The sequence below is a fragment of the Chiroxiphia lanceolata genome, chromosome 11 (assembly GCF_009829145.1).
Source record: "Chiroxiphia lanceolata isolate bChiLan1 chromosome 11, bChiLan1.pri, whole genome shotgun sequence".
Classification (NCBI taxonomy): domain Eukaryota; kingdom Metazoa; phylum Chordata; class Aves; order Passeriformes; family Pipridae; genus Chiroxiphia; species Chiroxiphia lanceolata.
In genome coordinates, this window is record NC_045647.1 from 15,033,515 (window position 1) to 15,055,139 (window position 21,625).

The 21,625-nt window shown below is 55.5% G+C and overlaps 2 protein-coding genes across 10 annotated transcripts in view; one reads left to right on the top strand and one right to left on the bottom strand.

Moving 5' to 3' along the window:
- The first annotated feature begins 745 nt into the window (after positions 1-745).
- Positions 746-13,219, top strand: BAP1 (BRCA1 associated protein 1). Of its 4 annotated transcripts, none has more exons than XM_032698805.1 (17): positions 746-867; positions 3,820-3,849; positions 3,948-4,002; positions 4,666-4,798; positions 5,155-5,274; positions 5,680-5,741; positions 5,819-5,961; positions 6,640-6,718; positions 7,397-7,520; positions 7,831-7,948; positions 8,131-8,318; positions 8,604-8,737; positions 9,319-9,791; positions 9,912-10,078; positions 10,757-10,849; positions 11,370-11,442; positions 11,713-13,219. In XM_032698805.1, the coding sequence occupies exons 1-17, from the start codon at positions 831-833 to the stop codon at positions 11,844-11,846; spliced, it is 2,163 nt and encodes a 720-aa protein (XP_032554696.1). In that variant the 5' UTR covers positions 746-830; the 3' UTR covers positions 11,847-13,219. The 4 variants fall into 4 exon arrangements, with proteins under 4 accessions (XP_032554696.1, XP_032554698.1, XP_032554697.1 ...); XM_032698807.1 differs by having other exon boundaries at positions 9,912-10,024; XM_032698806.1 differs by having other exon boundaries at positions 9,918-10,078.
- Positions 13,220-13,345: 126 nt separating this feature from the next.
- Positions 13,346-21,625, bottom strand: part of DNAH1 (dynein axonemal heavy chain 1) — an 88,281-nt gene continuing 80,001 nt past the window's right edge. For all 6 annotated transcript variants that reach the window (XM_032698800.1, XM_032698799.1, XM_032698803.1 and 3 more), the window contains 17 exons: positions 21,214-21,374; positions 20,880-21,105; positions 20,600-20,795; positions 19,855-20,006; positions 19,182-19,378; positions 18,654-18,798; positions 18,061-18,219; positions 17,486-17,617; positions 17,128-17,298; positions 16,511-16,690; positions 16,256-16,432; positions 15,906-16,076; positions 15,593-15,723; positions 15,083-15,227; positions 14,631-14,837; positions 13,992-14,226; positions 13,346-13,634 (listed from right to left, as the gene is read on the bottom strand). In XM_032698800.1, coding sequence (XP_032554691.1) covers positions 13,513-13,634; positions 13,992-14,226; positions 14,631-14,837; positions 15,083-15,227; positions 15,593-15,723; positions 15,906-16,076; positions 16,256-16,432; positions 16,511-16,690; positions 17,128-17,298; positions 17,486-17,617; positions 18,061-18,219; positions 18,654-18,798; positions 19,182-19,378; positions 19,855-20,006; positions 20,600-20,795; positions 20,880-21,105; positions 21,214-21,374 — 2,907 coding nt within the window. In that variant the 3' untranslated portion in view covers positions 13,346-13,512. The remainder of the gene's footprint in view (positions 13,635-13,991; positions 14,227-14,630; positions 14,838-15,082; positions 15,228-15,592; positions 15,724-15,905; positions 16,077-16,255; positions 16,433-16,510; positions 16,691-17,127; positions 17,299-17,485; positions 17,618-18,060; positions 18,220-18,653; positions 18,799-19,181; positions 19,379-19,854; positions 20,007-20,599; positions 20,796-20,879; positions 21,106-21,213; positions 21,375-21,625) is intronic.

The following is a 21,625-nucleotide window of genomic DNA, read 5'->3' on the forward strand; positions in this document are numbered from 1 at the left end:
ACTCTTCAGCGATGCTGTTAAGTGTTGCAATAAGCAGATCCTCCTTGAAGGGCACAGGGGCAGAACTAAGAAAGTACTGAAGTATCACAGTGCATAGGGAATCACAGGAGTAAAGTTCAGCAACAAGTGCTGCAAACTAAATTCCCTAAAATAATTAAATTTAAAATTTATTTAAATGAATTTATTAAATAAATTAATTTTTATTACCTATTTATTATAGATAATTCTATATGCCTATTATAATATAGTATATATAATATAGCATATTTTATACTGTCCATATTATCTTATAGTATAGTATATTATTATATATATTATTATCTAAATATGTTAACCATGATATATTATCTTATATTGTTATATTATATCTATTATATTAGATATATTACATATAATACAGTATATTTATTATAATATAATGTTTACTTATTATAGATAATAAATAGAAGTAGCAGCATAGAGTGAGGGCAGGGAGAGAAGAGACGATGTAAATCGGTCGGCAGAAAAGTGAGGAGCGAGTCGTGACGAACCCCATTATTTTAAATGCAATAAACTCTGAACATCCACTGCACGCTGTGGCAGAAAGAAAAACATCCTAGCATGGTTTAGACAAGCCGTTTTCCATGGAAAGGCCCCGATCCCGGTGTCCCCACCGGTCCCTTTGTGCCTCCGCCTCCCCCTCGCGCCCCTCGTGGCGTCACTGGGGACACGCGTCGCGCCCCGCGTGACGTCATCGCGCGTCGCGTCGCGCTACGATGACGCGACGGGGCGAGCGACGGAGGGTCCCGTAGAGGGGCTGCACATGGCGGCGCGGCCGGGCCCGCGGGAAGATGAATAAGGGCTGGCTGGAGCTGGAGAGCGACCCCGGTGCGCGGGGGCGGGCTGGGGGGTGGCCGAGGGCGCTCCCAGAGACGGGCCGCGGCGGCCAGGGGGCTCTGAGGGGCGCGCGGGGAGCGGGGCCTAGGCTGGGGGGGTGCGTGGGGGAGAGGCCGGCGGGCCCTGAGGGGCGGGCAGGGCATGTGGGGTGCACAGGTGGGATTTTGGGGGAGTGGGGTGCACAGGTGGAAGTTTGGGGCGTCTGGGGTGCACAGGTGGAAGTTTGGGGGGCTGGGAGTGTGGGATGCGTTTTTGGAGGGTGTGAGGTGCACAGGTGGAGTTTTGGGGGGGGGCTGTGTGTGTGGGGAGATGCCTGGGGAGGGTTGTGGGGTGCAGGCCCGAAGTAGGAGGAGCAGGAGTTGTGGGAGGGTGTGGAATGGGAACAAAGGCTGGAAAGGGGTTGCAGGGAGGGGAGAAGTGCCAAGGGGGTGCCTGGGGTGGAGGGTTGGGAAGGCACATGAGGGTGTAGGGGGTGCGGGGCCTGCAGGGAAAGGGGACTGTGGGGGGTTATAGAGCCCATGGGTGGGTCAGGGAAAGGTTAAGGGGGTGCAGGGCAGGCTGGGTGTGGGAGTGCAGGTGTGTGGAGGGCAGGGATGGGGTGGATGGGGCTGCAGGAGCACTATGAAGGCTCAGAGTGGGGCCTGGGCTCAGGGAGCACCCATACACACGTGGTGCCCCAGACACTCTGTGTGTGTGTAGGGGGGGTGATAAACCTGGGGGTCTCTGTGGGAAACATCTGCAGCACTGGGAGGTGCAGCATGAGGCATTCCTATTGTTTGCAAACACACCCTGGAATATCGCTGAAACACAGGCGGGGTGTGTGTGTGGAATGCCCTGTGCTGCTGGAACGGCCCTGGCTGGCGATTTCAGGGGACTGAGGACACCCCGTGTCACCTGGAGCACATGGGGGGTGTCCCCATTGTGTGTGTCACACTCTGCCATGGCTGTGCAGAGTCACACCCTCTCCCCCAGGGAGTCCAGGAAAGGTGCTGCAAAGCCCAGAGTGGAGCAGAAGGATCACAGGCATCTCCCTCCTGTGTTGGAGAAGGTGGATTCTGTGATGGAGTCCTGAAATTGTTTCACAGGTTGGGATATGGGGGCCAGAGCTGGTGGGGGCAGGGGCATTGTCTGAGTATTGTTTTGACACTGCTGAGTTGCTGCAGTAGGAGCTGTTCTGTGGGATGGGGTGGTGAGTTTTTGAGGCTGTGAGTGAGGAAATTGGATCTCTGGAATTACACTGGTCTCCTGTGCTCAGTGAAGGATTCTGTCTGTCTGTTCCCAGTCATGCTGGGCTTTGCTGCTGTTTGTCCTCTTTACTGGTGCTTGGGAACTGCTGAAATCATTCCCATCCACTCCATCTTCACCACAGCAAACCTGAAGACAGGCATGATTCTTATAGGTGGGAGGGAAGATTTGCTTGGGAGATAACCTGTTGGTGCAGAGGAAGGTTTCCTTTGGGATGTGACAGTTCTGTTGCAAAGGTGGCAGCTAAGACAGCTGTTAGGAGTGACCAATGTGCTGCTTTCAGCCTTCAGCACATCCCATGAGCTGCCCAGCCCTCGCCATGGGGCTTGGGATTGGGATCTTTGGGTGCTTTTCTGATCAGGAAGGGTCGGGAGATCCAGGTTTGGGTGGAGAGGGGAGCCTTGGGAACACCCAGGCTGCTGGTGTTTGCTGTGTGTGCTTGTGGATAGCAGAACGTGTCCCAGGTGACCCAAATAATTTGAGATGGGGGTTTGGGTGTTCCAGGAGTGATGGCAGCAGCAGGACCGTGCGTTTCAGGGATGCTGAGGTAACGCAACTGGAGAAGAAGGGAGGGTTGGAAGGGACCAGGACGGCGCCGGGATTTGGTGTGACGGTGTGGCATGGGGGGAGCAGGCTCTCTCTGGTTTGAAGCACGTTATTTCTGCAACATATTTCTTCCCATTGACAATTTTGTAAGAACTAAGAAGTTTTCTGCTAAATTAAGGAAGACTTTTTGCTCCCAGAAGTTTTCTCCTCGTTTTAATAATTTTAACTTTGGTGTGGAAGCTTCTTGGGCTCTTCACTTCTTAACTGAGCTACTTACTTCAGGGTCCTTAAATCTGTTGCTTACAGGGATGTTTCTCAGGATTTAATCCTTCTTATTGGTATTCCCTGGACTTCCTCCCAGGCTTTCAGCAGCCTTTATGTGGGAGCTAAAGAAGCAGTTTTGTTATTCCAGTCTCAAGCTCACTCACTCCATGTGCAGGGTGACTGCCTGGAAATCGGGCTGATTGCTTTGCTGCGGCATCATAGTGGCAGCTGCCACTCAGTTGCTGATGTCTGATAATCCTTTGGTCTCCTTGCTGTTGTCTCTGTATCCCTGGTTATGTCCTCCGGGACAGGAAATTTTGTAGTCACTGGAGACAGGCTCTTAGATTTGGTCCCCCAAGAAAGAGAGAGATGAAGACGAGCCTTTTGGCCCTTGGACTTCCTTGCGGTCCTGTTGCTGAGAGCTGCTTTCCTTTCACTGCCTGTCTTTCACTAACAAGACCAGAAATTATCTTCCTTTAAAATCTCCTGTGATCTACTCAGCCATTTTTCCCTCTGGTTGAAAGCGTGTGCGCTGTCCAGGTGCTCCCTGCTGCTGCTCACAGTGGGGATTTACTTCTTGGCCGGTCACCTGCAGTGGGTCAGGGTGCCCAAGGTGGGTCTGGCTGCACCGGGCTCTGGCAGGAGAGGGCTGGTTCAGATCCTCTCAAGGAAGAGGGTGATAAATTGGGATGGAGGGGTGAAGGTAGTCAGAGCCAGGACTCAACATCCCTGCTGCTGGGACTCAGTGTGATCCTGGTGCTGCTCTGCCGTGGGCTTTCCAGCTGTGCCGTCACCTGGGACCATGTGGGACCTTTGGGGGACGGTGGCAGCTGGTTTCCTTCTGCCTTCTTCAGACGGAAGTAACCTGTAGGTTTTGTTCCTTTCCAGGTCTTTTCACACTCCTGGTGGAAGATTTTGGTGAGTCCAAGAAGCCTTTCTTTGAAGTCAGTTTTGTGCCTGACGTTACCCCTTCCTTTCTGGTGGGCTTTACACCGGCTTCTGCCCTTTGTCTGCAGGGGTCAAGGGAGTACAGGTTGAAGAGATTTATGATCTGCAGAGCAAATGCCAAGGGTAAGTCACAGGCCTCAGAGTGTGAGTTTTGTGAAGTGGAATGGTCTGTGGACCTGGGAACTCATCGCTAGGCATTCAGAGGGGCTGTGTGAGCTCATCCGAGTCATGGAGGTCAGTGCTGTACGTGATGGACTAGGAGGGCTTTGTCAGGTTTGGGGCAGGTGGGGGGACACACTGCAAGGGATTCATCTCTCTCTCCCCATGGAGAGGTGCAGTGCCCACCAGTGTTCTTGCAGCATGGGATTTCTCCCTGTTCCAGTGCTATGAAATGGCTTTGAGCCTGTCGTTTCTTAAAAGCCATTGCTGAACTCCTCCTGAGAATGAAGATGGGTGTAAAGGAGAGGTCATTTGGTGGTCAGGCACTGTTCTGCAGGTCAATCAGTGTCCAGAGAGGAATTTCCCTTTTCTTTGTCTTCAGGCTCTTAAGACTTGTCAAAACCCCAAAGTTTTCAAACTTGATTGTTGGCTGAGCCTGGAGCATCAGCACAGGAGGTGTCCTCAGTAATGTGGGGCTGAGGGGATTGTGCCAGGGGTGGTGGTTCTGCTTTTCCTCCCTGTCTTTGCTCTGCCTGTGGTTTGAAACAGAAGGTTTCTGGCACTGGGCAGGGCAGACCCCTTCTGTGGTTGGTCCAAGGTGCTGCAGCTGCCAACTTCTCTCCTCAGCCCTGTGTATGGGTTCATCTTCCTGTTCAAGTGGATTGAGGAGCGCAGATCCCGCCGGAAGGTCTCCACGCTGGTGGATGAGACGTCGGTGATCGACGATGACATCGTTAATAACATGTTCTTTGCTCACCAGGTGAGGGAAAAGGGTGTGTAGGGGTGTCTGCTGTGGCACCTCGGGGAAGCAGTGTGGTACTGAGAGGCTGCACTGCTCTTGCTGGTCATGGGGCAGCACCTCTTTCCTGGGAGTGTCTTCCCTGAGCTCCAGGTAGGAGGGAATGCAGTGAGGGCTGGGAGGCTGTGGCCTGAGCTGTGAGCTCATGGGGCACGGTGTGACTCGCTAAGTGACACTGACCACCCTCCTTCCATCCAGAGCCAAGGCTGGGTTGTTGCTCTCACAAGTGACTCTTGTCAGTACTTTTCAATGCTGAGGGGTTGTTGAAGGGCTGCCTTGTTCCTGCTGGTTAAGCTGGTCCTTGTGTCACCCTCCAGCTGATCCCCAATTCCTGTGCCACCCATGCCCTGCTGAGCGTCCTCCTGAACTGCAACAATGTTGACCTGGGCCCCACGCTGAGCCGCATGAAGGATTTCACCAAAGGCTTTAGCCCTGAGGTAGGGGATGGGTGGGCAGGGCTGGTGCATGTGATTCTGCCTCTCACTGTCCTCTAAGGAGCTGGCTCCTTCACTGCCCTCTGTGGCTGCACACTGCAGCAGGATTGCCTCTTCTCTCTCATCACCCTGCCTTGCCTTGCTCAGAGCCTTGGTCCCCAGGTTGGGCACAGCTCTGAGCCTTCTGTCATGTTACTCCCTGTGTTCAAAATCCTTTCTCCTCCATTCAGACTTATTATGAAGTCTGTGTTTCTCTCTGAGAGCTGTAATTTCTTCAGTAGAAATTGAGTTTGTGCCTGGAAGTTGTTGTCCTGGTCCTGTGTGTGGATGGACGGAGGGAGTGGGTGAAGCATTTTGTTTGTCTCCTGTCACTTCTCAGCTGTTCTCCTCTCTTGCTGTTGGCTGCAGAGCAAAGGCTATGCCATCGGCAACGCCCCGGAGCTGGCCAAGGCCCACAACAGCCATGCCAGGTGAGTGAGGGGTGGGTGCCTCCAGGTCCCTCTCACTGGAGGAGCAGACTCTCCACTGACCTCTCTTGCCCTCCCAGGCCGGAGCCGAGGCACCTGCCGGAGAAGCAGAATGGGATCAGTGCCGTGCGGACCATGGAGGCTTTTCACTTTGTCAGTTACGTCCCCATCAAGGGGCGGCTCTTTGAGCTGGACGGGCTGAAGGTCTATCCCATTGACCATGGTAAGAGCCCGCCTGCCCCTCCTCGTTGACACAGGTGAACAGCACCCCGGTGTGTCCAAATGTATTGCTTTTCTTTGCCGCTTAGTGTTAGCTGATGTTAGTGGAGAATCATTCCGATGGCTCCCAGATTTGTCCTGAGTTTTGATAGCTCATTTTGGAGCCTGTGCACGGTGCTGGGAACTGTGCCTGGAAGGCAGTTGTTTCTAAATATGTTGCATTGCTTTTTCAGCCTTGCCATTTTTCTCTCCACTTGCTCAGGGTCACAAGGTACCTCTGCAGCTCTGAAATAATGTGGTATCACAAGGACAATTTCTCTTCCTCACTTTCTCCTTGTGCCAAATAACCATTGTGTGTTGAGGCACCAGGTCCCAACACGGATCCCAGCAAGCTGCCCAGGTTACTCCCTTCTTTTACGACTTGAGTGCTCAGTTCTGCCTTTCAAATATTTATCCCTGCTAGGACTTAGTTTCTGTGTGTCAGGCCCTTTGGTAAGGTACCACTTCGTGTACAGGCTGACACATAGTCCTTCTGCCTCCCGGGCCCCTTGCTGACTTACCCCCTTGTTATGTAAGGGAGCCATGGGATTGTCTCTGGTGGGGAAGGCAGGATCTGCTCTGTGAGCCTGAAGCAGGAGCCTTGGCCTTCTCTGCCAAGTCCAACTATGTCTTGTTATCACAGGGCCATGGGCTGAGGACGAGGAATGGACGGACAAAGCCAGGAGAGTGATCATGGAGCGCATTGGCCTTGCCACTGCAGGGTAATCTCCCAAGCCATGGGGTGGGCACTAGCCCCCTGCCATTTTCCCCTGGATTATTTCTGCTGTGGTCTCTGAGCAGCAAGCTGTGCAAGTAGGGGTGGAGAATGTGCAGGTGCTCTGCCTCGTTGCCTTCTCTTGCCCACAGAGCACACAGAGAAGCTGCATTCTCTGTGCAATGCAGAGTCCCTGCAAATGGCTGCACAGTGTACGAGTGGCCTAACGAGGCCTCTGTTAGCTGGAGTCCATAGGAGAAGGAATGGTGCTTCTGACCCTGAGATGGGCCTCTGGGATGCTTGGGCATGAGAGTGACTGAGCAATGGCACAGGTTGCCCAGAGATGATATGGAGTCTCCATCCTTGGAGATACACAAAAGCTTTCTAGTTGTGGTCCTGGTTACAAGCACTGGGTGATCCTGCTGGAGCAGATGACTTCCTCAGGTCCATTTCCACCTTACCCCACCAGTGAGTGTGAGGGGTGTTTTGTGTGGTGGCTGAAGCAGCCTTGCTCTGCTTCATCAGCCAGTGTGTGGTTCGACTTGGTTTTGGGGAGAAGCCTCGGGTGTGTCGGTGTTAGATGCCCAGGCAGGAGATAGGGGTGGGGCTAGCAGCCTGCTCCCTTGTTCTGGGGGACAGGCTGTCACTGCTGGCTCACGGCTGAGCCTGCTGGCCATTCCCACAGGGAGCCCTACCACGACATCCGCTTCAACCTGATGGCCGTGGTGCCCGACCGCAGGATGAAGTACGAGTCCAAACTGCACATCCTGAAGATGAACCGCCAGACTGTGCTCGAGGCCTTGCAGCAGGTGGGACAGCCCGGGCCCTGAGGGGGGGTGAGCCTGGGGTGGGAATAGGCTGTTTGTAGAGCATCTCCCCTGAATTTTGGGGTTTTGTTTGGCCTTGGGAAATGGCTTGTGGGAAGAGGAGATAACCAGCCTTGCTGCTTGGCCTTTTGCTGCTCATGTGGGAGGTGGCTCACCATGGCACTGTCAGTTGTGCACCTGGATTCTCAGTGCTTGGCTCTCCCTCACAGGCTCTGCACTGCTGGAATGGGAGGGATGTGGTTTGGGTCACCCCAATCCAGCATTCACTTTCTGTCTGTCATTTGCCTTCAAGCTTATCCGAGTAACTCAGCCTGAGCTGATACAGACTCAGAAGTCTCAAGAGTCTCAACCTCCTGAAGAGGCAAAGCCAGCCAGCAGCAAGACTGTGACTCCAGAGACCACCCACCCAGGTAGGCCCCCATACCAGTGGAGCTTCAAAGTGGGAGGCTTAAGCTTGGGGACACTGGTGACAGCTGGAGATGGGGGTGATGGTGTGATGGAGCTAAGAGCTCTTCTGTGGGGTGGGCAAGAGGACAGGGAGTAGAAGGTGACAGTGCTGGTGATGAAAGGCTGTGCTGTGCTTGTGTGGCAGATGGCACTGATGAGCCCCCCAGCCAGGGCCACCCTGTGGCCACGCAGAGCCCATCCAACAAAGCCAAACCGGGGCCAAAGACATCAGTGTGCGGCATCAACGGGGCACCTCCAGGGAACCCCAACCCCATCGTGCAGAGGCTGCCAGCTTTCCTGGATAACCACAACTACGCCAAGTCCCCCATGCAGGTAGGCTGGAGCTCTGTGGGACTGTGGCTGTCAGCTGTGGCCTAAGCCTGGCCCAAGGCTGCCTGCCCTGGCACTAACCCAGGCTGGAAGGGGAGAGAGTCAATAAAGACTGACCTGGCAAAGGATGTTAGTGTTAACATGGGTCAATTGAGCGAGCAGGGGGAAGGGTCCCTGTCTCCTCTCAAAAGGGATGAATCCCAGTGTTGGTCTGGACCAAGGATGTGTCCACTTGGCTCTTCCTTTTGGCCCCACTGCCAGCAGGCCTTCAGCAATGGTGTTTTGCAGGAGGAGGAAGACCTGGCAGCAGGAGTGGGTCGCAACCGGGTCCCAGTCCGACAGCACCAGCAGTACTCGGATGATGAGGATGACTATGATGATGATGATGAGGAGGAAGTTCGTAACACCAACTCAGCCATCAGGTGAATAACACCAACTCAGCCTCAGCTTGAGCTGAGGGCAGGGGCCAGAGAGCTGACATTTGCAGAGCTGCCAACATATCTCTTTCCTGAGCACTGATAGTTGTGTTCTCCTCTTCACCTGCTATTTCACTGCTCACTCACTGGATTTTGTGTAGCCCTTCTGTAGCTCTTCACAACCAACCCTGAATTTCAACTGCCCTGGGTGAAACTATGTATTGGCATCAGGCTTTGAGGAACAGTTGCCAGTTCATCTCCTGGTGACAGTGTTGGTGTGCTCAGACTGTTCTCAGGCCAGGAAGGTGGGGTCATAGCAAGGGTGCTTTTAGGGCTTTGGAAGAAGAACAGGGGTATGTAGCACCCTGTAACCCCTGCCTGTGTAGGGGTCCCTGGGACTGAGGAGTCAGTGGTGGTAGTATGCTGCCTGAGAAGCTGGTGGCACTGGGGGTGACCTAGAAATGTTTCAGGCCTTGTTTCATCCCGGCAGGCAGCCTAGACTGCTGAATGCAGAGCTGGCAGTGGCTGTGCTGGGCCCCCACCTTCTTCTACCAGCTACTCACCTTCCCTGCTGTGTTCCTGGGCAGGTACAAGAGGAAAGGGCAGGTGAAGCAAGAGCATGTGGCGGGGGCTGCGGATGGCCAGCTCTCTGTCCTCCAGCCCAACACCATCAATGTCCTTGCTGAGAAGCTGAAGGAGTCTCAGAAGGATCTTTCCATTCCCTTGTCCATCAAGACGAGTGGCGGGGGTGCTGCCGTGGCTGTGGTCACCCACTCCCAGCCCTCTCCCACCCCGAGCAACGAGAGCACAGACACCGCCTCCGAGATCGGCAGCGCCTTCAACTCCCCGCTGCGCTCCCCGATCCGCTCCGCCAACCCCACGCGCCCCTCCAGCCCTGTCACCTCCCACATCTCCAAGGTGCTCTTTGGGGAGGAGGATGGGCTGCTGCGTGTTGACTGCCTGCGCTACAACCGGGCCGTCAGGGACCTGGGGCCCATCGTCAGCTCCGGGCTGCTGCACCTCACCGAGGACGGCGTGTTCTGCCCACTGGCTGCTGCAGGTAGGTGCCTGCCAGCTTCTGTGGGGGTGGCATCTCCCCTGCAGTGACGGGAAGGTGTCCTTGGATTTCGGGAGCGGGTGCCAGTCCTTTGTGATGGCTCCTGATGCTTCTTTACCCTCTGTGCAGATGGGGGGAAAGGCTCCCCCTCTTCCATTAAACCCGGTGAAGAGGCCCCGGTCGCGATCAAACTGGAGGAGAAGGAGGGCAGTGAGGCCAGTGACAGCAAAGAGAAGGTGGGACTTGGCAGGACCAGTGATCACCCTGGGGGGGAAAAGTATTCTCCCAAGGTGAGTTTTGTGCTGCGACAGCCCTGGGAGCGTGGAGCTCAGCCGGAGGCGCAGCGGCGCTGGCAGTGACCGAACCGCATGTGCACGCTGTCCCGCTCGCGTGTCGTCGCAGCCGTGCCTCAGGGCACAGGGCAGTGCAGGTTTTCCTTGTCGTCTCGGGGACCTTTGCCTCAGCAGTGGGCACAGCCCCTGTCTCTGCAGCTGAGACGTTCAGCCTGCTGTGCTCTCCTCCGGGCCAGGGGCTGGTGAGAGCCTTTGTCCCCAAATCTCAGCCTGCTGGTGACTTCACGGCCTGTCTGTGCCCTCCAGCCAGGGACAGGACCAGGCTCAGGCAGCAAAAGTTTGCCAGGGGAGGAGAGCTGGCTAGAAACTGCCACTCAAAAGGGAAGTCTATGGATTTTGTTTTTGAGGGGAAGCAGCCCCTGGGGTGTTTCTCATCCCTTCCCCCTGTCCCAGAAGCAGGTACAATGGGGCTGAGGCAGAACCCAGCTCCCCTGAGGCCTGCCGTACTGAATTCCCTACAATGAACTGATCTCTCTTTGTTTTCCCCTGGCGTGTGTTTTTCCTTTGTTGAATCCTTCTTTCCCAGTGCAGAGAGGAACACCTGCCAGCTCACCCTGCTGTCTCCTGGGCTGTGGCTGGGTCTGTGCTCACATTTTGTCTGCTTGATACTGGTAGGAGCTGCTGGCGCTGCTGAAGTGTGTGGAGGCAGAGATTGCAAACTACGAGGCCTGCCTGAAGGAGGAGGTGGAGAAGAGGAAGAAATTCAAGGTGAGTTGATGGCTTGTTTGTGTTGCTGATTTTGCTCCCCAAAGGTTTCTGTCTGGGTTGTTTTTATGTAAAAATGGAGGGAGAGTGGTCCAGCTGAGAATGGCCATGGGGAGCATTCAGGGTCCCTTCCTCGCTACCAACCAGCCCAGCGGGACAGGGCTCCAGCCAGGGCAGACCACAGCCCTGGGGCAGCACTGAGGGTGGTGAAGCGCTGGGCTGGGCCACAGCTGAACATCAGCACTGACAGGAGGAAGGGGGCAGTCTGCCCCAAGGCCTGGCAGGATTCCTGTCCTGCCCACCCTTGCCTCTTCTCAGCTGCCCTTTATGGAAAAAGCTGGCATCTGAACAGGGATGGAGACAGTCCCAGTTGTGCACTGGCCCAAGCTAGGCTGGGAAGTGGGTCTGGTCTGCTCTGGTCTCCTTGGCCTGTGGGTTGGGCCAGGCAAGCCAGTTCTTTGTCCTGTTAGGCTTGAACTCTCCTTTCTCCCTGCCACTCACTTGTGGATTTGTCTCTTTGTAGATTGATGACCAGAGGAGAACCCACAACTACGATGAGTTCATCTGTACCTTCATCTCCATGCTGGCCCAGGAAGGTGAGCTGTGCTGTGCAGCTGAGGGGGTGGGGAGTGGGGTTTGGGTTCAGCTGGGGAGCAGCAGCTGGGAGCCTGGAAACCTCACCCTGCCTGGCTCCCTGTTTCTGCCCTGCCTGGGGAACACAGGGTAGCACTCACTCCAGGGAGCCAGGTCTCTGCTGTGTGTCTCGATTCATAGTCTCAGGAGGTGCCCACTGCTGGGTTTTGGGTGAGGGAGGGAGGGAGGTAATTCCAACCCTCCGGGCCCATGTCTGTGTGCTGTCCCTGCAGGCATGCTGGCCAGCCTCGTGGAGCAGAACATCTCGGTCCGCAGGCGGCAGGGAGTCAGCATCGGCCGCCTGCACAAGCAGAGGAAGCCGGACCGCCGGAAACGCTCCCGCCCGTACAAAGCCAAGCGCCAGTAGCCGGGAAGCCAGGACTGTGAGAAACAGCAGCTGGGGCTTTGTGCCTTTGGGCGATGGCACTTGGATCTATGTTACCCTTTGCCCAAGGAAGAGGGACCACAGCGACAAGCCCTCGGCAGAGGTGGAGCCTGGGGACAAACGGAAATTGGGTTTTCCTCTGCGCCTGAGCAGTGAAGGGCAGGAATATGTCTCGAGGAGTCCCTGCAGCAGACAGCAATCCAGAGTGCCCCAGCTGCCTGACCATGCCATGGCAGTGCCCAGACGCCGTGGGGCTGTGTCTCAGCGCCACGGCTGAGGACTGTGATGGGAAGGAAGGAGCCCACTCAGCTGGTGGTGGGTCTGGTGGTGTGGGAATGCTGGTAATGCCCACATGGGGCTGTGCTGGCCACAGCTGGCTGTGGCTTGTGTCCTCCTGCATCCAGGCCTTCAGCTCTGTGCTTCCCTGGGCTGTTCACGTCTGTGTTTTCTATCCTTCTCCCTCCCTTCCCCAAACTCATTTTTGGTCCTAACCCAGGCTTTAGCCATTCTGAGCAAGGTGGCTCTGGGACAGAGCCCCTTCTGCACCCACCCCGCACTGCACTGTCCCAGTGCCCAGTGCTGCCCGGGCTCCTGGGGATGGTGATACCACCCCAGTGTAGCTTCTCCCTGGTGGGCCATGGCAGACCTCTTGCTGGGTGAACGTGGGCAGGCTCGTCCCTGGAGCTGGGCCTTGTGCCCAGCCCTCCTTGGTGGTGCTGGGGGTGGCCCATGGCTCTGCTGCCATGGCTGCTCCCCTTGGGACCAGCCCCGTGGCCCTGGCAGTGCCTGTGGGTCACAAGGGATTGTTCCAGTCCCTAGAGAAACTCCATTAATTATGTATGAACAGACCAGGTTCTTAGGGTGGCCTGGTGCTGCTGGGCACAGCACCAGGGTGGATGCTGGATGTGGCCCAGTGAAGCCTCTCAGCATGGGGAGGGGCAGCTGGTTGCTGCAGTGGTGGAGGTGGGATGGGGACTGCAGTGGAGGGAGCCTCCAGCTCCTCCTGCCCAAGCCCCTGGCTGGCTGCTAACCAGAGCTTGCTGGTGCAGCCTGGCTGCCTCTTTCCCACTGCCTCCTGCCAGTGCTCTGCACATGCTCTCCTGCCTGACCCCCCAGCAGCCTGGCAGAAATCTGAGGTGAGCACCACTCTCCAGAGATGTCCTGTGGTGGAGGTGCCACAGGAGAGGACTGAATTTTTTAAAATGTGTACGGATCTTGACTATGAAATGAAAGAGTTCTTTTGGTATTTGTTGAAGGAAAGAAAATCCTTCTGTCTCTTGCTGTGTCTCATATCAAGTGCTGTAAATAATGGATCTGTCTGAAGGAATAAAGCTATCCTGTAACAGCCAGCCAAAGGAGAGGTGTGTGAGGGAAGGGAGGGGGGGGGTGTGGCTGGCAGCACCGAGTGCCAGCTCCAGGCCATGTTTCCCCTGCTAGCAGCTATTCTGAGGTGTAAAGACTTGAGGTGCAACACCACTGGGTGACTGTGCTGCTGGTGGCGTCAGGCTCAATTTATTGACACACCTCAATACGAGGAGGGCAGGAATCACCTCAACAGGAAGAGAGCAGGAGGAGAGGGAGCAGCAGCCTGGCTGAGACCCTCAGCTGCGATGGGTTCCTGGGCTGGGTGGGTGGGTGGGACTCCTGGCTAGAAGTCCAGGGCACAGATCAAGGCTGTGCCCCGTTTGATCCAGTGCTTCTGTGGCTTGTCTGTAGGAATCTCCACAGCAATCACGTAGTTAGTGGAGTGGCCTGTTGTTGACAGTGTGCCTGTAATGGGGGAAGAAAGGGGATGGTGCTGCACAGTGACAGGGGAGTCCTGGACAAGTGACTCCCATCCAGGAGCCCCTGTCCCCCATCCTGAGCCAGGTGACAGGCTGAGCAGGGCTGGGAAACAGGCTTGTGAGCTTGTGGGGAGCCTGGCCAGGGGCACTGCTGCATAGCCACAGTGCCTGGCTGCTCCATCTCCACAGCCACAGCAGGAGAAATCTTTGTCTCCCTGGATGGCTTCAGCCTACAGTGCCTCACTCCATGCCAGTGTATGGCAGGAGGAACTCCTTCTGCCTCTCCTGGGCTGCCCCTCCTGCAGCTCCCGTGCTTCTGGAGATGTGCCTTTAGGGCACCTACCTGCGCGGGTGAGAGTCTTGTAGATGGGGCACAGGTAGGAGCCGGACTCCGGAGGTTTGCGGTTGGCGACGGGCAGCAGCCAGATGACGGCCATCTCTGTGTACAGCTCCTTGGGCCGGGACTCTGCCAGCTGACCCGCCGCGGGGTCCCAGCGGGCGCCTTCCAGGAACAAGCCGTAGATGTAGCAGCCTATGTCGGGCTGGTGCTTCAGCTCCTTCACCGACTCCTTCATGACCTGCCAGGGGCATGGGCATGGGGCCCATGGGCAAGGCTCAGCCCTAAGGAGCCTCATAAGCTGCTCTTAGTTAAGCCAGCACTGCCAAAGATAAGCCTGCTCCAGCTCTCAGAGGGGCAGGGCTGTGTTTTTTGGCTGGTCACATCATGTGGGGCAGCCTGTGACAGAGTTGGTGGAGGGGGATATGAGCAGGTCTGGAGAGGCAGAGAAGCCTCTGCCAGCCTTCAGGAGGTGTCTGGCAGTGTGGGTGGGTGTATCCAAGCCCAAAGGGAGTGATGGGTCCACAGGCAGCTGTGCAGCTGGTGGCTTTACCTCTTGGGCAGGTCAGGGTTAAAACTGCTGCCTTTGTGGCCTTCTAGGAGCAGATTCCAAAAAATTCCAAAGCCTCCACCTGATTTACTGACCTTGAAGCTAAAAGAGATGGTGTCGATGGAGATGATGGACTTCCTGGCGAAGTTCTGCAGTGTCCCTGTGAGGAAGGCCTGAGGGAAGAAGAACCCACTGATCCAGAACACAGAGGGGATCCCGTGGCTGATCCAGTTCTGCAGGAATTCAATGCGCTGCACCAAGTCGTTCACCCAAGACGCCAAGGGCTTCAGTGACGGATAGGCCTGTGGGGCACCCACAGAGGGAGGTGCTGAATGCAGTCAAGGACAGCCCAGATCTTGTGCCACAGTCACTGACAGCTGCCCAGAGCCCAGGGGCTGGGAAGAACTGTGAGTTGCACTGGGCAGGGGATATCTCTGTGCCAGGGGAGCAAGCATGTGACACAGCCCAGTCCAGTGGTGGTGGCTGGTGACCCATTCCCCTGGTTTGGTGAGCTCTGGTGGGCAGCTGGGCTGGCTGGGGCATGTACCTTGGCATTCCATATCTCGGGAACAGTGTTGTTGTACAAGCTGCTGGCCATCAGCTCCAGTCGAGAGGACATCACGACCAAGCCCTTGAGAGCTTTCAGCAAATCATTCAGACTCTGAGCAACCTCCTCCAGGAGCTTGTTGTACCTACAGGGAAAGAGCAGAGGAAGCAGAGCAACTCTGTGCAGTAATTTATTGCCCATGTCTGCCCAGAGAGGGTATGGACATCTCTGTACACGAGTGAAGCTCCTCCCTGTAACCCCCCTGCCCCATTCTTCTTCAATGGGGTCTCATAGCTGCGCCCCCAGCGCTGAACTGCTGACAGTAGCAGATTATGGATCAGTCCCCACAGGACAGGGATCAGCCAAAGGTCCTGGCTTGGACAACACAGTTGTTAGTGTGGCTGCCAACCCCACTGCCGTGCTCAGCACTGAGGTTCCCCAAAGGTGGGTGGGAGCAGGGGCCTGCCCATCTCTGCTGTTCCCTGGGATGTGATCCCACAGGGGTTTTACCTGATCACCTCCTGCACCAGCACTGTGTTCATGGACTCCTCGTAGAGCAGTGGGTATTTGCGGATCACCTCCTGCAGGTTCATGGGGGCGGGCAGCTTTGCCAAGATGTCCTTGGAGGTCTCCTCCACGATCTGGAAGGAAGGCAGCAAGTGGGTGAGCATCTTTCTACTCCAGCTCCATGGCTGCTGAGAAGGGGAAGAGCTAACACCAAGTGCCACTGCTGGCACCCAGCACCTGCTGAGAGCTGGTGTTTGTGGCCACTGCCCGCACTGGGCACTGGCTGCCAGAGCACTGGTGGGATCAGGGCACCCACCTCCTCCCTGCTGCGGCCTCCCAGTGAGATGGTCTTGGGTTGCAGCTGCGCAATGGCCCCCAGCAGGGCAAAGGTCTCGTTCTGAGCGAAGGTGATGTCGGCATTGTCGTGTAAACCAAACAGCTCCGGGCTGTCGTTGAGTGGCAAGCCCTTGACATATTGGAGGTAGCCCTGGAGAGGAATCCACACAGTCTGTGAGGCCAAGAGCAGCTGAAGATCCCCAGGTTCTCACAAACTTATATTCCCCCAGAGAACTGGAAGTGCAGGGGGTTTCAGGGAGGAGAGACCCCTTTTGCAGTATGACGATTCCCCTGCGTCTATGATCTGCAATTTGTGACTTGAGTACTTACATTGAGGTCAGAAGAGGTACTGATCTGCTTGTAGATGCCTGATTCGGAATAGGTAAAGTCAGGATTTAAAACCTCAGGCTTGTAGAAATCTTCCAAAATGCTCATGATGCAGCGCCGGTCCCAGTCGTCGGTAACACGGCCGCCGTAGTTGATCTCCCCAGCTGTGTACTTGAGAACCTGTGAGGGATCCCACCTTGCTTTCCAACCCCCTCATGCATCACGAGCCTGTTCCCTCACAGGAGGGGCAGCTCTTACCTTGTAGGGGATGTCTGCGTACTCGTTCAAGAACATCTGCAGCTGACTGATGCAGATGCGGAGGTCTCCGTCTGTGAACTCATAGGGGATGTTGAACCCCAGAGGCCCAAACTTTCTCCTCTCCAGCATGTTCCCATGGAAGAAGCAAAGTGACAGCAGCAAGGATTTAAACTCAGTGACCTGTGGGCAGGGAAGCAGGGAGAGGAGTTGCTTAGTTTGGAGGAGGCATCCTTGGTTGGAGCCAGGATCTGATAGGACCTGGCAGAGGAGATGTGCCAATTCAGTAGTGCCAACTGGGGCTTGGAGAGGGGGAACCTCAGTCAGGTTGCTGTGCTGGGGAAGGCCATAGCCCACTCCTTGCTTAAAGAGAGCTACCAGTGCTTTATGCCAGGCCCTCCTGAGCCTGTTGCATCTGTTTCTCAAAGTAAAACTTCTAAGTGGCTCATCACAGAGTAGATGGGAGTTTATGAGAAATACCTCCAGCCCTTCTCTATCCCATGGGTGCTCTAATGAGGAGGAAGATCTATGCCTGGAGAAGAGCAACATCCAGGTGGAGACCATACACTGGAGCAGGCATGGAGTGGGGACAGCAAACCAAAGCACGATCTGGGTCTTACCTTGGAGCAAGAATTCAAGAAGTCATCACTGAAACTAATGTAGGACTTGAGTAGGTTGGCCTTGACCCCACGGGGGGGCTCAATGGTCATCTTGGAGCCGTTCTGGAGGATGGACACAGGGAAGTGGTTACTTGGTAGACTGGTGAGCCAGAGGCGAAAGTCCGGATGCACCTGGAAGTCCAGAAGGCAGCAAGTGCTCAGAGGGTGCAGGCACAGCCCCTGCAGCTGCTCCTGCACTGACCACCTGGTTCTTTAGAGAACCTGTGGATGGGACTGAACCAGATCTGGGCTCCTCCCAGGGCTCCAGCCTCCTGCCTGTTATCCTCAGAGCAGGCACCTGCTCAGTAAAACAGCTCACCTTGGTGGGGTCAATGGCCTCGATCAGTCTCTCCAGTGAGGGCATCCAGCTGGGGGCCAGATGGCAGTTCTGGAAGAAGACCCAGTTGCCCTGCTCCATGGCACCGTGCAACATGGCTTCAGCACGGGGCCCCTGTGGAGGCAGAGAGAAAGAGCTCAGAGACCCTGGCCCACGGTGGGCTATGCCCTGCTGAGCTGGACAGAGAGGCAGCAGCTGGGTGGAAGGACCAGTGTCCAGAGCTAGGGCCTGGCTTTGCCCCCATGGCTCAGCTGGATCTTTGCTGACTGATGGCACACCAAAGATTTTTTATAGTTTTACAAGCCTATGAGGGAGGGTGGAGGGAATGGAAGAACTGTGGATGAATTCAGGAAGTTAGAGGGCGCTATAGTGGGAACTGCTGCAGCCCCCACCCCAAACTGGCTCTTCCTGCTAGCAGAAGGCTGGTGAGTAATGGCCCAGGGACAGGGGGAGGTTTTCACTGTGCTGCCAAGGGTGTGTGACCTACTTGGAGCTTGGTGAGATCACTGGGAGGGCCAGCAACACACTGTTGCTCCAGGTGTACACTGGCAGCTCACCTGTCCTTGGCCCAGAGAAATGGCAGAGAGCTTTTGTGTGAACTTCATTTCTTCAGCAAACTTGTAGAGGTCGGCAGCGGGGTCAGTGCCTGGGGACAGCACAAACACCAGGGGGGTGGTGGCAGTGGAGTCCTTGAAGACGACTGAGAGGTCAGTGGTCTGCAAAACAGAGAGTTAGTCAGAGCAGAGGAGCCACAGTGGCCCCACACAGAACCTCGTCACCCTGCCTGGCCTCCAGCTCCCCTCCAAGGCAGCAGCATGTTCCTGGGTGCCAAGGCCAGAAATATGTTCGGTAAGGACCAAGTACGTCTCTGGATGCAGTAGGGTCAGGGCAGGAACCACTTTCCCATTTGCCACTCTTCCCTTGAACATCTGCACTATCTGTCCCCTCCCAGTCTGGTTTAACTGGAGGACGTTAGGATGTCCCTTGTCTAAGACATAGGAGTTTTCCCGGCTGTGGGAAGAACACTGCGGCTGTAGAGAGGCACGAGCACCCTCACTGCAAGTGCAAAATGCTGATGGCCCACTTACCACAAGCTTGAGTCCTCTTGCTCCACCCCAGTGCCCAGCAGTGCTTCCTCTTGGCTGGTTACCTGTGGCTCAATGAAGCGCTGGTCCAGGTTCAGCACCACGAAGTCCTGCATGGCATTGGTGATCTTATCTCCCCGCAGACACCGCAGAACCAGCAGCTTCTGGAAGGCATCAAGCCCAGCGTCCCACTTCCCAGGCAGGGGCTCTCTGCAAAGCAATCAGGTGCCAGATCCATCAGCTCCCCAAGAAGTACACAAGTTGTGTGCAGGCAGCCACTGGGGCTTTAGAAAAGACAAGGATCTTCCAGTGCCTTGGTTGAGGTTGTTGTCTGTAGCTCTGAAACCATCAGCAGGCAAGCCAGAGCTGCTTCCACTGGGGAAACACAAGATACTCCTCTGTAAGGTACTTTGTGGCCCTTGGGTGGCAAGGGCTACCTCTGAGGAGACAAGGCAGTGCCTCGTCCTATCCCTTGCATGGCACTGCACCGGGAGCAGAGCTGGACTGTGGCTGTATCGGGTCCTCTTGCTCTCCCAGGACACCATTACAGCCAGGTGCAGTAGACCTAAGCTGACAAAGCAGGGGACACTTGCCTGTGAGGGTTGGGGCTGTCAAAAATGGTCCTGAACTCTTCAAGATTGGCTGCAAAATCATTGTCGAAGTCAGAGAAATTCTTCAGGCTGCTCAAGGCCAGGATGTCTCCCCACGCTCTCTCATTCACCCAGGATGGAGCTGGGTTGTCCTTCATTTCCTTTATGGCGCCTCCTGACAGCAGGTACCGCCACTCATCCTGGGAACATGACAGGATGTGGTCATGGATTATGCCTGAGCCCGAGGCACGTGGCTTTGTGCCTTATCCAATTAAAATCCTATAGTATCTTTCTGGCTGCTCTCCTGCCTGGTGTGGGTGTCAAGGAGTAAGTGAACTGGAGGATCTGGTGAGATCAACATAGTGACTGCTCAGCTCCCACTCTGCTAAACCCTGCCTGCTCCCTCTGAACTCACTAACCTTTGCAGCAGTCTGGCAGTAAACTGGCAAAAGCTGCAGGTGATTCAGGCTAGGCAGCTCTGCAGGTAGACACAGGGAACAGTTTGAGAGCTGAGTGAAGACAGAGGCCCTGTGTTTGCCCACCAGGCTGCCAAGCCTGTCCCCAGCCCCGGGGAACAAGGCTCCTTTTCCACCTAACACGTTATTCTAGGGGTTGAACATGCTGGGCTTGAGCTGCCTTGATGGGATCCCATCAAGGACTAAGGTGACTTGCTCACCATGTCAATTTTCCCTTCATTCATCAGAATCCGGGCGCTGACCAGGAAGGCAAACATGAGCTTGTGCTTCTCAAAGAGACTACGGCACACGTTGCAGTAGAGACTGAAGGTGATGTAGTTGTTGATGTTCATCACCCGCTCCTTCAGTATATCTGAAAAAAGGCAACAACCAGCCAAGGGTGGTGGGTGCCACGAGTGTTGTGGAGGGTGCTCTCCACATCAGCTACAGGTTCCAGGCCACAGGGGCACACCCACACCCTGCCCAGGAAGAACAGGCGCTGCACTCAAACACAGACTTGGTGCAGAAACTCCAGTGAAAGCACAAGGCTGTGACTTGGAGTCCTCGTGCTGGGAGGGAGCCAACACTGCACCATGGCAGCTGCACAGCCACACACACAGCTGACACACAGTGCTGGGCAGGGAAAGCTGCCCCAGGGACTGTGATGGAGGCAGCTCAGTGACAACCAGAGCCACACCAGGATCAGGATGGCATGTACCTCTTGCCTGCACCAACACCCCTCCCACCTGGCCAGACAGGGCAGCAGCAAAGAGGTGGGAAGAGAATGGACACGTGACCACATCTTCCCTTGCTGTGTGGACACAAAGGGGCAGCTCTGGACCACGCTGAGAGCCAATGCAAGTGGCCACGTTTGCCTTCACTCTGCAGGTGCCTGAGCTTCTACTGCTCAGGATCAGGAGTGTGGGGTGAGGAAGAGGAGACAAAGGGGCTGTTCTGGGCAGGTACCTGCTTTCTCGGAGTTACGGATCCCCATTAGGAAGATGTTGAGGAACCACTCAAGTGAGTACTGGTACATGGGGTCCACGTTGGACAGGTCTGAGACACAGAAGTAGAGGATCTGTGAGCGGACGGCTACGGGCACATACTCCAGGCGGGTGATGTTGATGTCCTTCTCTGTCTGCTCTGCCACTGCAACCTTGGCCTGCAGGACAGAAAAGATGTCATGGTTAGTGCAGTGCCAGCAGGGGATGCATAGCTGCAGGGGCAGAGCACCTCCACTTCTGACCTGGATCTCTCCTGCCTTCAGCTTGGATGCCTCCAACACTTTAATGAGCTCCAAGTCATCTACAGGGTTTCCTTCAGAAGTGCTGAGCCGATAGAGGATCTGGTCTTCTATCTCCTTCAGTTCCTGACGCATCTTAGCATTGCTAACAATCAGCTGGTTTCTGTCTTCTTCCAAGTCAGGCCGCTCTGCAGCCACCACTTCTCCCAGCAGTTGGTCTTCCAGGCCACTACAACAAAAGTCATGGAGGTAACAGTGGGGGCAACAGGCCCAAGGGTCTGAGGACTGCAAGGAAAGAGGCTGAGCAGCATAGGCAGATAATGGGGTAAGCAGGTACCTGGGTGAAAGGGTGAAGTTTATGAGGGTGAGCTTCGTGGAGACCTCAGGGCTGTAGTGAGGGTTGGGCAGTTTGGTTGTGATGTACATCTTGAAATCATCATGGTATGGGATCACTGAATCCCCCAGCTTCAGCACTGTGTTGCCTTGCTGTTTGAAGGTCTGTATCAGAGAGGGATAAATAGAGGAAGGGATGGCTACCTCTTGAACCCTGGACTCTGCAGTGAGGAGAGAGTCTGAAGGCTCTCAGGACAGAGGAGCTCAAAGCCACTCGGCAGACCTGAAGGCCTGAACCTGAATACAGCAGCTGTATCCCATGGCCCTGCCTCCCAGGCAAAGATGCCTGCTGGAAGAAGACCAGAGTGTGCAGAAGGCTGTCATTGTATTGGAGCCCTGGCCAAGACATGGGAGCA

Coding starts and splice junctions, on each gene's coding strand:
- BAP1 (XM_032698805.1), top strand. CDS start 831: ATGAATAAGGGCTGGCTGGAGCTGGAGAGCGACCCCG. Junction 5,962..6,639: donor GGTCTATCCCATTGACCATG/GTAAGAGCCCGC, acceptor TTGTTATCACAG/GGCCATGGGCTGAGGACGAG. Junction 6,719..7,396: donor ATTGGCCTTGCCACTGCAGG/GTAATCTCCCAA, acceptor CCATTCCCACAG/GGAGCCCTACCACGACATCC.